At 41.5% G+C, this 12,695-nt stretch overlaps 1 protein-coding gene and 1 non-coding gene across 3 annotated transcripts; both read right to left on the minus strand.

Annotated features, from left to right (window-relative positions):
• Positions 1-2,522: 2,522 nt before the first annotated feature.
• Positions 2,523-2,627, minus strand: LOC112939138 (small nucleolar RNA R71). Its single transcript, XR_003242680.1, has one exon. It is a non-coding gene; the product is annotated as a small nucleolar RNA R71 (small nucleolar RNA).
• A 4,117-nt stretch (positions 2,628-6,744) lies between these two features.
• Positions 6,745-11,707, minus strand: LOC4338298 (uncharacterized). Of its 2 annotated transcripts, none has more exons than XR_010741396.1 (4): positions 10,006-11,707; positions 7,821-8,243; positions 7,506-7,704; positions 6,745-7,325 (listed from the first exon to the last, which is right to left on the minus strand). XR_010741396.1 is itself a non-coding variant. In XM_015784665.3 (4 exons), the coding sequence occupies exons 1-4, from the start codon at positions 11,638-11,640 to the stop codon at positions 7,205-7,207; spliced, it is 2,172 nt and encodes a 723-aa protein (XP_015640151.1). In that variant the 5' UTR covers positions 11,641-11,707; the 3' UTR covers positions 6,745-7,204. The 2 variants fall into 2 exon arrangements, 1 of the variants encoding a protein (XP_015640151.1); XM_015784665.3 differs by having other exon boundaries at positions 7,821-8,037.
• Positions 11,708-12,695: the final 988 nt, after the last annotated feature.

Below are 12,695 nucleotides of genomic sequence, written 5' to 3' on the forward strand. Positions count from 1 at the left end.
TCGTCTTAAATGTATTTTGCTATGTATCTTCATGCTTAAGATGAAAGTGTGAATCTACTGCACATTCTAGGAACTAGATTCACATCAGTATGAATTAAGAATATTTTAGATGTTGTAGATCTTTAGCCATTGTCAAGTCTCGGAATGTGTAACATATCTGGTCGTCGTCTTCGAGCGGTTCAATGGGTACATCTCAGGCTGAAGTTGACTAGCAGGCTAAAGGCTCAGCAATGTCTCTAATATTCTTCTCTCGAGGCGTCGGATATTTCATTATGTTTGTTTGATGACTTCAATTATTCACTTCATCTCTCAAATATAATGGGAGATCCGAAGAGCCTACGACACAAGGGGAGATTTATAAGAGAAAACTATGCTAATAATTTATATATTACTCATATACATCCTCCGACACAAGAGAAGGTTTAATTTATATATTACTTATATACATCCTCCGACACAAGAGAATTTTAATTTATATATTACTTATATACATCCTCCGACACAAGAGAAAGATTTATAAGAGAGAACTATGCTAATAATTTATATATTACTTATATACATTATAGTCTAAGCAGGGGTTAATTCATTTATGCTGGGTAGAGTGACACGATGTAAGAAAAACTCATACTCTCATTAAATAAATCTAGGCTATATTAAATAAATCTAGGCTATGTGAAGAACGAAATAGAAAACAAATCACTCCTATACTTCTAGTATATATGCATCTTTAGTTTACAATTGCTAGTATATAGCTATGCAACCAATACCCCCTAACAGTGCCTTCCTGGTGTTTTGAGAGACCAACCCTGATTGCCGAGTTTCTCACGACAACCCGTCATGACCATCCAATCGGGATCAAATACGGAGTTTATTACGACAACCTGTCATGACCATCCTACCAGAATCAAATACGGAGGAGTACCCACCCAAGGAAAGTGTCTTAGGAATATATACTAACGTAGAGGAATACCCGTACTGAGCTATCACCATATATGCCCAAATAATGATAAATCTAAGCACCATGTTTACATTATTAAATACTACTCCATATCCTCTAGAATGACATAGAGCAATCATTTGCATGAACATTAAACCCACACCATTGCACCTCTATGGTAAGCTAGTCACACAACTATATCGAGACAAATATAAAATAAAGCCGGTACTAAGATAAAGTAAAATACCGAAGATATATAAAGAAGAATATTCTATTAATTTGACAAGTCCTACAAAAGGAGAGAAAAACTGCTAGAGCCATACCCGAAATCTCCTAGAGACTAGAGGACTAAAAAAAAAACTATTCTATTCTACTCTACTAGCACTAGAGTACTAAACTAAACTTGAGAGAAAGATCAAGTGCTTCTTGCTTGAGTGTGTGTTGGAGTGGAGAAGGTGAGGTACTTTTATAGCTGAACTATGAGATGGTTGGAAAGGTCGGAAACGTCCACACCAAACCCTGCATCCAACAGAGCAGGTGCTTGGGCTGGCCCAACTAGCCTAGTTTTTTGCAGGCCATCTCCCTGTTGGCTCCTCACTTCAGTGATGTGGAGTTTGGGCCTTTTGAGGTTATTTCTCTGGTTTTTTAGGCCCATTTACTCATAAGCCTACTTCTCAACAGCGTCTGATTGATCATTCATTAGTTTTCCTGTCGATTCTCCTTCATTTGTGTAGCAATCTCTGCAATCGAATAAAATCCAAGTACAATTAGAAATAGATTATTCTAAAACAAATATGCATTGCAAGTATAGCTAGTTCTCCTTTATTTTAGTTATATTGACGGTCGAAATTGGTCTATAATGACCGTCAACAATAATATACAAAGAATTTTTCGGTGCCATTGCTAGGAATTATATTTCTAGTAGTGTCGTTAAGAAATATCAACAAGCATTTCTGGCGCCGTTGCTAGGGAAGATTAATGATTAAGAGATTATTATATGGTAATAACTTTATATTTACCTATGTATAATCATTGTCCTTTGCAGGCTAACCTTGGTTGTTTTCACTTTTGTCGTGAAAACAGGGTAGTGTATGACCGGTTTCAATTTGCCGAAAAACTTCCAAGACAACCTAGAAGTTTTCTTTAGGATTGTCAAACCGCGAGTTGTCCCTTCGCAGAAAACATTATCGGCAAAGAAACCAACCATCCCAGTGTCATCGAGCTTCAAGAACATGGCTGAGAAGACCCTCCGTGAGTTCGTTGCTCCCTCCGCTGACAATGTGCCCATTGGGCCGCACGTCAACTTAGGAGATGGCGACTTTGACTTGAAGACTAGCCTCATTATGATGGCACAGGCAAGCTCATTCTATGGCATGCCGGTGCTCATCTTCAACAGTTCTTGGATATCTGTAGCACGAGCACGATTAAAGGCGTCAGCCCAGACACCGGCAGGCTTAGACTGTTTCCGTTTTCCCTCTATGGGAAAGCAAAGCAGTGATTTTATGCCAACCGTGCAAAGATAGACACTTGGAACTAATGCTCTACGGCATTCCTATCAAAGTTCTTTCCGATGGGCAAGACCAATGCCCTTCGTGGGAGAATTTCAAGCTTCTAGCAGAAGGGACGAGTCCATTCCGGAATCCTGGGAAAGGCTGCAAGAGTACGTTGCCGCCTGTCCTCATCATGGGATGGACGACTGGCTGATCCTGCCGAGTTTTTACAATGGACTCACCCCCTCGTCCCGGGACCATTTGGACGCGTCTGCTGGAGTAGCCTTCTTCTCAAAGACGATCAGAGGAGCCGTCGACTTAATTGAGAAGATGGTCTCGAACATGGGCTGGAGCAAAGAACGACTCCAGACCCGTGGCATGCATACCATCAAGGAGATGGAAATCCTAGCTGCAAAACTGGACTTCCTAATGAAGCGCTTGGACGACTAGGAAAAGAACAAGCTGAGGCACAGTCAAGGCCTTGGACTCGTACATCACGTGTGAGGTCTGCGAGAATGCAGGTCATTCCGGGACAGACTGTCTCGAGACCCGTGAGGAGGAAGCAATGTTCATGAATAACAATAGATATTGTCCGCAAGGAGGCCACAGGTGGAACCAGCCCTGCCTGTTCTACCAAGGAGGCAATGGCAACAACGGTAATTTTAATAATCAACCTCCCTTGAAAGATCTTGTTTTTGCCCAAGCTAAAACTACTGATGCTTTAAGCAAGAAGCTAACTGTCAATAAGTGCTTTAATCAACTGACGGCTTAGCTTTCGCTTTCTAAAACCAGCTGATATTTAATAAGATGCTAGAAACTCAACTGGTACAACTAGCTGCTCTAGTTCCAATAAAACATCATGATGATAACTATTGTACAACCAGTGCAACCCCTCCCGCAAGAGAGTACTAGAGAGAGAGAGAGTGCATAACATTTACAAAGATATTAGAGTGACATGCTTTCTTATTCACTCTCTTCCTCAAGTGTACAATAATGAATCTCATCCCCTCTATTAATAGGCATCCAGTTTCCTAAAAGAGGCAATGCAGGAACAAGTTAAACTGTTCGGCGGTCTCTAAATTCCTCCCACAATGTTGGCAAAAAGATAATTATTTAGCCAACCCCTCAATTGCAAGCAATCGCTGTTCATAGTCAATTATGGAGCAGCGACAGCCACCCAAAGAATTTGCAGGACAGACTTTGTTTGTCCATGGGGCTCTCCATGAACTGACATGTATGCCTACAAAAACAAAACCCGCACTCCTGTCTACTTCCTCCGTTTCATAATGTAAGACTTTCTAGCATTGCCTATATTCATATAGATGTTAATGAATCTAAACACACACACACACACACACACACACACACACACACACATATATATATATATATATATATATATATATATATATATATATATGTATGTATGTATGTATGTATGTATGTATGTATGTATGTATGTATAGATTTATTAACATTTATATGAATGTGGGCAATGCTAAAAGTCTTCTGATATCTTGCAAGAAAGTTCAGAAAGTCTGAAACAATAATGTAGTTTCGAAGGCATAGCAATTAAATAAAAATAGAATTGTTTCAGCCATTTGCAAAAATGTGCAATCAACAATATAATATCTCAGACATATGATAATCACTGAAATAGTTCCACCAAACTAACAATATATAATATCTCAGTTGTGTGCGGTATGAGATGCTAACTTTGAATGAATGCACCGTGGATTAACCTAGAATCCAATAGAACTTAGGGTAAATTTTCAGCCTCATCAATACTGTAAAAGTAACTCATGGGGCAACTAAATCCCACCAGATTGTTAATTAAAACCATTGATGCAGGCCAAAAGACTAATCCAGAATAGAAAGTTGCCTTAACTTTGAAATGGACACTTCAAGGATGAAATCTTGGATCTTGACCAATGGTTTGCAAGTACATGATTCTCGTTGAAATCTTTCGATTTTAGTTCTTGTTGATATTATAGGTACCCTAGAACAAATACCAAATCTGAAGTAGCATATAATAAAAAGGACATAGACTAGAAGTAGTAGCTGCAAACATGGGTCCATTATATTTATTTTATAATCTATAACTGTTTGTGTACACAGCCATGAGGAAACCAGCAGAGTAAGAAAACCTAATGTCCCCGTTACAATTGAACAATATGCGAGTGCCACTTGAAGGAAACGGTAACAAAATAAATTACTTTGATTTCTATGTTTAACAATTGGCATTACCGAAAGAGTGTTATCTTAGATACCTTCTTGTCATGCACGACTTTCTTAGGACATGGCATATTAAATTGGTCCATATGGTGTTGCAGATGAAGCACCAATGTGATAATTGAACTCCAGAAAGAAGAGATGCACAGGATCCTGTTGGGTTGGAGGAAAGGAAGGGAACCATAAGGGTAATAAGAGTGTAATCTACATACTATGGCCTACAATAGCAATCAAAACATTTACTATGTTCCACAATGTATGTGGAATCTACAGAGTATTATAACTTCATATTTACGTAACTCATTAAAGAATCAGTAATTCGCAGATATCACATAGAAACACCTAACCACTTCAAAAGAGCTCGAAAAGAAGACCTACTCAGTTTGTCAGCGTACTATTATCTCTAAGAACAAAAAGACATATATGAGAAATGTATTTCATATCAAACTAAAAGAGCATAGGGGAAAATAATGTATGTCACTAAACGACATTGTTGATTATGAGAAAAAAGTCTGAAACACAAACATATGTATTAACCGGCTTCAACCTCATAACATAGAAAACCAAGGAACAATGTGCATTCTGAGTGGAGACAGCTGCAATTAAGAACAAATAATGTGATGCGAAAATTACCAATCTGGAATATATAGCGGATGCAAAAGAAAAGCGGGATGATGGCTGACGAAGGGGATATAGGACTAAAATACGTGTCTTAGTCGCATGAATGAGCAGCAAGACCTGAAACCAGGGATGCCCTGTCTGCTGTCTACTCACCAAATTGGTGACGTAATCACCTCAATGTTAACCCATGGCAATGATTTGTATTAGTACTGCAAGCACTCATGTATAAATAGGTAAAGCTGATCCTTTTTAAGTACCAATGAGAGAATAAAGAAGCATACCTTGTCTTTCCCATATGAGCTAAGTAAAAAAGAATCTGAACACAACCTACCTGTTATATGTTGCTCAAATCACATTCATGAACAGCTCTTGCTTCGTCTGTGTATCTTGGACATGCAAATTGGGATTTCAGAGATCCATAAAATTAGACAAATTCACAATGAATTAAGAATCACATATTGCATAGAGAGAGAATGGAATTACTCTGGGCTCCTTGATGTGACTCCAATACAAGCATCACCAGGTGATCCAGGCAGGATGACATTATTTTCGCGGTAATTGCCTGTCAATATCAGGTTTCCTCTCCCAAAGAAAAATAAATTGAAAAGCAAAGACTGAGCCATTGCCGACTTGCTATTCCCTACCATCGTCCTAACCAAGCCGCTAGCCGCCGCCATCCCTAGCCATCGACCTGACCGAGCAACAACCGTCGTCATCACAGTAATGGCCAAGCCGCGACCCTCCTCCTTCCTTCTCCCCAACAGCTGCACCGCTCCTACCTTCTCCTCCTACCAAACCCGGCGACCTCTATAAGCCGAATCTAACACTTGGTGGAGCTGAGAGAAGGAGAGGGGCGGTGGAGGTGCAGAGAAGGAGAGTAGTAGAGGGTGGCAGCGACAGCTTGCTCCCTCGCTTCCAAGGCTCCGAGCAACCGGATCCACCGGTGGGAAACCAAACCATCGATGGCCCGCCAACGGATCTGGCGCTACACCAAGAGGGACGAAGAAGAAGGTGGAGGCGGCTCACATCTCTTTCATCTGGGCGGTCTGATCCATCTGTGGGGAGGCTGGCCTCCCTCATTGGTAGCTGCAGCGACCAGACCGAGAGAGGCGAGGCCGGGCTGCCTGCGGCAGGAGGAGGGCAAGGCAGCAGCGCGCGCGAGGAGAGAAGGGCGAGGCGACGTGGGTGAGAAGAACGTCGGGTGGCCGAGCTACGCGTTGAGTGGCGCGAGGTTTGAGGTGGCTAGGGTTTTTGGCAAATCCATACCGTCGATCAGACGATGGTGGAAGGGTAGCCAGGCTAGGACACGTGGACGGTCAGATCGACCTTAGCACGTGATCTGACGGGCCACGTTAACAGGGATGCACATACTATTAGCGGAAAGAGCAAGGGTTTTTCTGAAAAAAGTCGATGACATGGCACTCTAAATCTCCAGCGCTCCCACGACGTTTAGAGAGATTAATATGCACTATCTCCTCGGTCCTCGCTCAGGAAAATTGGATACCATCAGCAAGACAAGTTTTCACAGTCCATCTCACTGGTACACAACCGCACCTTACAGGCAGCTTCTTTACACAAAATGCGCCATTCTTAGACTAATATGGCTGGAGCTGCCTACCTATTGATGTATAAATAAAAGAAAACTAAAAGGAACAACCGTCTCCTATTTTGGACCTTAGAGACAAATATCGTGAGCAAGAAACAAGATCATGCATGCCAAAACTAAATTAAAGACTATGAACTTGTTTCAGTTTCTATCCATCAGACATACAGATGTAAAACTGAATTGATCGAAGTGCCAGCACCACACCACATGATCAGGTAGGGCACATTCACAACTTTACCCAGCATTGTAGAAGACCTTCAGATCTAATTTTGACAACGATTAGCTCATTCGTGACCACAGAAACAGTGGCAGTTTAGCTCAGACATCATCAGTATCATCTGTCTTCTGCTTCTTCCACTTATAGGCTGCTTCAAGGATCTTGAGGTTTGGAGCCAGCGCAACCTCATCGGGGAAAATATAATCAATGTACTCTTCATACCTAAGGTTAACAAAATATTGTATCAATACATTTGTTCCCTAAATTGCAGGCAACCTAAATGGAAAACAGGCTATGTGAACAGATTAGGAGTCAGAACGTTGAAAAGCATATAACAGAATAAGATGAAGCGTTTTAGAAAAAACTATATAGCATAATGAAATAACTGAGTAAGGAACATACGCAACAGTGGAGCCATCCTCTGTAGGAATTGGTCTCTTTCTCTTCACTTTCCTTGGCGCCTTTTTCTGCACTAAGGTGACATCACCAAGGTCACCAAAGCTCACCTCCTTGTTAAGCCATTCTTCAAGGAGCATTGCTCTTTCCTCCTTTAACTCTGGAGCACTAGTTCTGAAGTATTCGAATGCTCTTTCAAAGATTGCTGAAATTGAAAAAAAAAAGGAAATATAAGTTAGGTTTATTGCACTTTGAATGACAAAAGGAACAGAGGTACCTGCCTAACTTCAATTACCCATGAATAAATTTGCTCTCAATTACCTCGGCACCTTCGAACCCGTTCTATCTGCTGTTCATGATAACTAACTTCTTTCTTAATCTCCTCACTCTCACCGTCTTCCCCAGCCAAACCAGCCGAGGCCTCAAACTCGGTATAGCTTATCCATACCTTCAAATGTTTTGTTCTATCAAGCAATCTCTCGTATAGTTCGCGAGTCCTATCGAATTCATTTTCATCAATTTCAAACTGCAAGTACTCCTGTAAGATACAAAACAGGAAATGATTAAGAATACATAGCAAATAAACACATGAAACTCCAGGATGGACTAAATAAGTCAGTATCTGTAGATTTTCTAAGACCATTGCTTGATGGCTCTCTCAGTTGTAACATGTATAACAGTGTCACGACCTGAGGTCATGACAGGATACCCACAGCCAGGAAGATAGACGTGCGTCATCAGCTCCTGGAGAAGGGATGTAGATTTAGGCTAGGGAGAAGAACATTATGGGGAGGGAGAGATTAGACTAAGTGATATTCATCATTGCTTAATGATAATAGACTTCCCATCCTTATATAGATGGAATAATTGGACTCTTAAGTAAGGACTCGACCTAGTCTTATCTTTAACTCTTACTGATGTATTATCCCTAACCTAACTAATAATCTTATATCTAAGTTGCCTGGTATGGGCTGCCCATGGGCGCCTTACGGCCCAATGCCCATGCACAGTTTTGTATAGAGAATTTTATCCTTATTCCTGCAGTAACTAAATATTCCAATTATTCTAGTGAAATTACTGAAAGAAACTGCCTTTTTTTTAATTCACCATCACAGCAGGGCCTAACTATTTGAAAAACTTCCTAATAGAAGGCCCAAATTTTCAGAATGTGCTCTCTGTATTCTGGACATAAATGTAAAATGTTGATAGTCCATCACATTTTCTCCTAAGTAAAAAAAGGATGAGGAAATTCAAGACCATAAAGGAGCGTAAAAGAGTTTCCTATTAGCCGGCATTAGTACTATACACATGGTTCAGCCCTTCACCTTTCAAGGGGGAATAAGAGCCAAAAAACCAAAAGAGTACAAGAATGCCAAAAAAAGTGCCGCCTGATTTACGCAAATGAGGCATCTAAAATAGATATGCTTATTCTAAATAAGCATGTATGTCAAAATCTTACATTGAATAATATAACTACATCAATATGCCACTGCTGTGAAATAGCAGATATTATCATATAGTTGAAGAGAAATATGCTTCTAGCCTTGCTGAAGTAAATCTGATAGAATAGAAATTGAAGAATAGACAACAAATAACAATCACGCCACAGTTTTTTGAGTGCCAGAATATAATAATGCAAAGATCAATGGTAAAACAATACACACTTCAACACACAAAGCCTAGATCTCAAAAAAGAAATAAATATTGGGATTCAGTGTTCAAAACAAGAAAAATGGGACTAGTTATGCAGCATGCCCATTATGCCCATAAAAGTTACACCTTCCATATTATGGAGAACAACCAAGAAAGATACCAATCAAGCTTATTTTCTACTCTCTAGCTAGTATGTCAAACACATTATAGCATTATATTGAAATCTAGAAACAAAGCTGATCGGTAAATATCAACTTTGCTTTGTATTCATGAAATGAACAGAACCTTTAATCAAAACATGAGCAGATATGAACCAATATTATCAAGTAAAATGTATTTTAGGACCAAAGAATCAGCCATAGAAGAATTGGTATAGGTATTAGGTAGAACCATCCCACTACTGTTGTTTACAGAATGTGTTTTGAATTGGCATGGTTTCAAAAAGTAGGCATGGGTTATGATGGTTCTTTAACTTGATAATCAAAACATTTTTCAATGGTGAATATAATTGTCCCTTTTTTACATTGAAAATACATACATTGTTGAACTATGGATATTCAGATACATTATAAAATATAAATGTTGGAATGCTTAGGCGCCACAGCAATACCAATAAAACGAGGAAAAAGTTTTTATGTGATGAGTGGGTGGTGTCTCAGACAATGTCAATTCAACAGTTCACTACAATATGAAATCAACTGATTTTAGAAATTAAAACAATGCTTGTATACGTTTCACTATAGAACCATTTACCACTTGAGGAACAAGAGAAATAAGAAATACATATCTACCACTTCTAGTTTGAAAGCCCTAAAAAAGAGGATATACTAGGATAACAGAAAGAACAACACACCTTCCACAAAACTTCTGGTGTATCAAGGGCTGGCTGAGCAATAGCAAGCTCATATATGGAACGAGCACGATCAGTCTCACTAAGGTTCTTCTCTAATTCAGCATACTTCCTCCAGGCATAACAGTTTGCTGGAGACCATTCAATATACTTCTCATAGAGAGTCCTACAACGGTCAAAATTACCAAGATACAACTCAATCTCAATGTACTTTTTGAATATCTTGCCCTTTGGAGACATCCCAATGGCATTTCCGAGTATCTGCCGTGCAGCTTTAAGATTCCTTTGCCTTATCTCAAACTGGGCTGCCATGAGCCACATCTTGGCAAAAGTGAATTTCTTGTGTGGAACCAATTTGAGACACTCGCTGTAAACTTCCCTGGTCCGTTCCACGTCCTTTGCATCAAGCTCCTCATACAAAGCATAATTTATCCATAGGTAAATGTATCGTTGCCAGTAACGCTTCTCATCTGCTGGGGGGATATTAGCAATGGCTCTCTCATACACCTCCCTGATCCTGTCATTGTTCCCAACACTCTCCTCCAGCCTAATGTAATCAAACCATGAATCATAATTGAGAGGGTTCTTCCTCACCTCGTCCTCATACTGGAATCTCCTCTTACCCACGATGGCATCCTCAATTCCTTCACGGTCACCAAACTGTTTTTCAAATGCAAGGAACTTCCTGTACAGCTCCTCAGCCTGGCCTTTGGGCACCCTATCAAGTGCATACTTGTATATAGCTCGGGCACGCTCAACCTCCCGGCACCTTTCCTCAAACTCAGCAAAGGCTACAAACAGCACCTGGGCATCCTCATCATCTGCGAGCAGGTCTGCAGCACGCTGGTACACCTGCCGCGCGCGCTCCACTTCTCCACGCTTCATCTCAAACTTGGCATATCGAATGAACGTATCTGGTCGTGGGTGTTCAGCCACAAACCGCTCATAAATAGCTCTTGCCCGCTCCACCTCACCATAGCGCAGCTCAAATTTGATGTACGAGTTCCAGCCAGCTGTGTCAGGACGCCAGGCCATCCAGCGCTCGAACACCTGGCGGGCGTTGGCAACAGCGCCAAGTAGCTCCTCCATGTGGATGTACTTGTACCACAGCTGGTCCACCCGGGGTAGGAGAGAAACGGCGCGGTCCCAGACGTTGCGGGCATGATTGACGAACCTGTTGCGCATCTCGAACTCTGCGTACTTGAGCCAGAGCGTATGGTCGCGGTGGGCGACGTCGAGGGCGCGCTCGTAGACGGAGCGCGCGCGGGCGAAGTCCCGTTGCTGCTCCTCCCACTTGGCGTACTTGACCCAGGCGTTGACGTTCCATCGGACGCGGCGGATGACGTCCTCGAACTCTTTGCGGCGGCGGAGGCGGTACTCGGAGAGCTCGATTGAGTCGGTGATCTTCTGCTTGGGCGGGCGGATCTCGGGCTCCTGCCGCTCCCGCGCCTCCCGGAGGATCTGCTCTGCGGTGATCTGGACCGAGGCGGGGGTCTTGTTCTTCACCCGCGTCGCCCGGGGCAGCTTCACCTCCGTGTCGCGCTTAGTGAGGAACCCGAGGCTCGGGTCGGAGGCGGACGGTGGGGCTTTGTCTCCTCCGCCGCCGCCCCCGCCGCTAGCTGGGGTGATGAGCGCCATGGCCGCCGCCGGCGCGGGGGGAGAGCTAGGGTTAGGGTTCGGGAGGGGAGTTGTGGGAGGAAGAGACAGGGGAGAAGTGGGGCAAATAGGATTTCGATTTGAGGGAGATTACGGAACGGTGTGCCGTGCAACGGTACGGCCTGCACATGGGCCGGGACGGGTCGACCCGTTACCATCTGGCCCATTGACTTGGTATTAGCCCATTAAGTTCCCCGCTCTATCTTATTCGGAAAAAGTTCATTTGTGGTCTCTCATCTTGTAGCAGAGTTTGAAAATCATCCCTACACCGAAATACCAGATATAGCGCATCCATAATCTTGTAAAACTGGATCACTTTAGGTCGCAAGGCAGTTTTGAGAGTGGTTTTGGATGAAGTGGCATTGACGTGGCACTAGAAGAAACAAAAAAATAAAATCCATGTGGAACCCGCAAATCAGTGAAAGAATATATTCTTTTCCGCAACCTGTCGTCGTCGTAGTCGGCCGTAGCGAGGATCACCGGGTTCGGCTAATGGTCGGGTGACCGCTCCAGGCGATCACCCCCCATCCCCCTATAAGCTACTGTCTCTCCCTTCCTACCCCCTCTTCTCTTCTTACTACACCATACATTTTTAAAAAATAAAAAAACAAAGTTGAAAAAATTTATGTATAGAGATACTATATATAAAAAATATTTGAATTCAAATTCAAATTTGAAACGGGTATGTAAACTTTTTGACTTATAAACTTTGGGTCTATAAACTAATATTTGAATTCAAATTCAAATTTGAATCGGGTATGTAAACTTTTGACTTATAAACTTTGGGTCTATAAACTTTAGGTGTATAAACTTTAGATGCATAGAAATACTATATATAAAAAATATTTGAATTCAATTCAAATTTGAAATCGGATATAATTCAAATTTAAATTTGAAATCGGGTATATAAACTTTTGACTTATAAACTTTGGATCTATAAACTTTAGGTGTATAAACTTTAGATGTATAGAAATACTATATATAAAAATATTTGAATTCAAATTCAAATTTGAATCAGATATATAAACTTTTAACTT

The sequence above is a fragment of the Oryza sativa genome, chromosome 5 (assembly GCF_034140825.1).
Source record: "Oryza sativa Japonica Group chromosome 5, ASM3414082v1".
NCBI classification, from domain to species: Eukaryota; Viridiplantae; Streptophyta; class Magnoliopsida; order Poales; family Poaceae; genus Oryza; species Oryza sativa.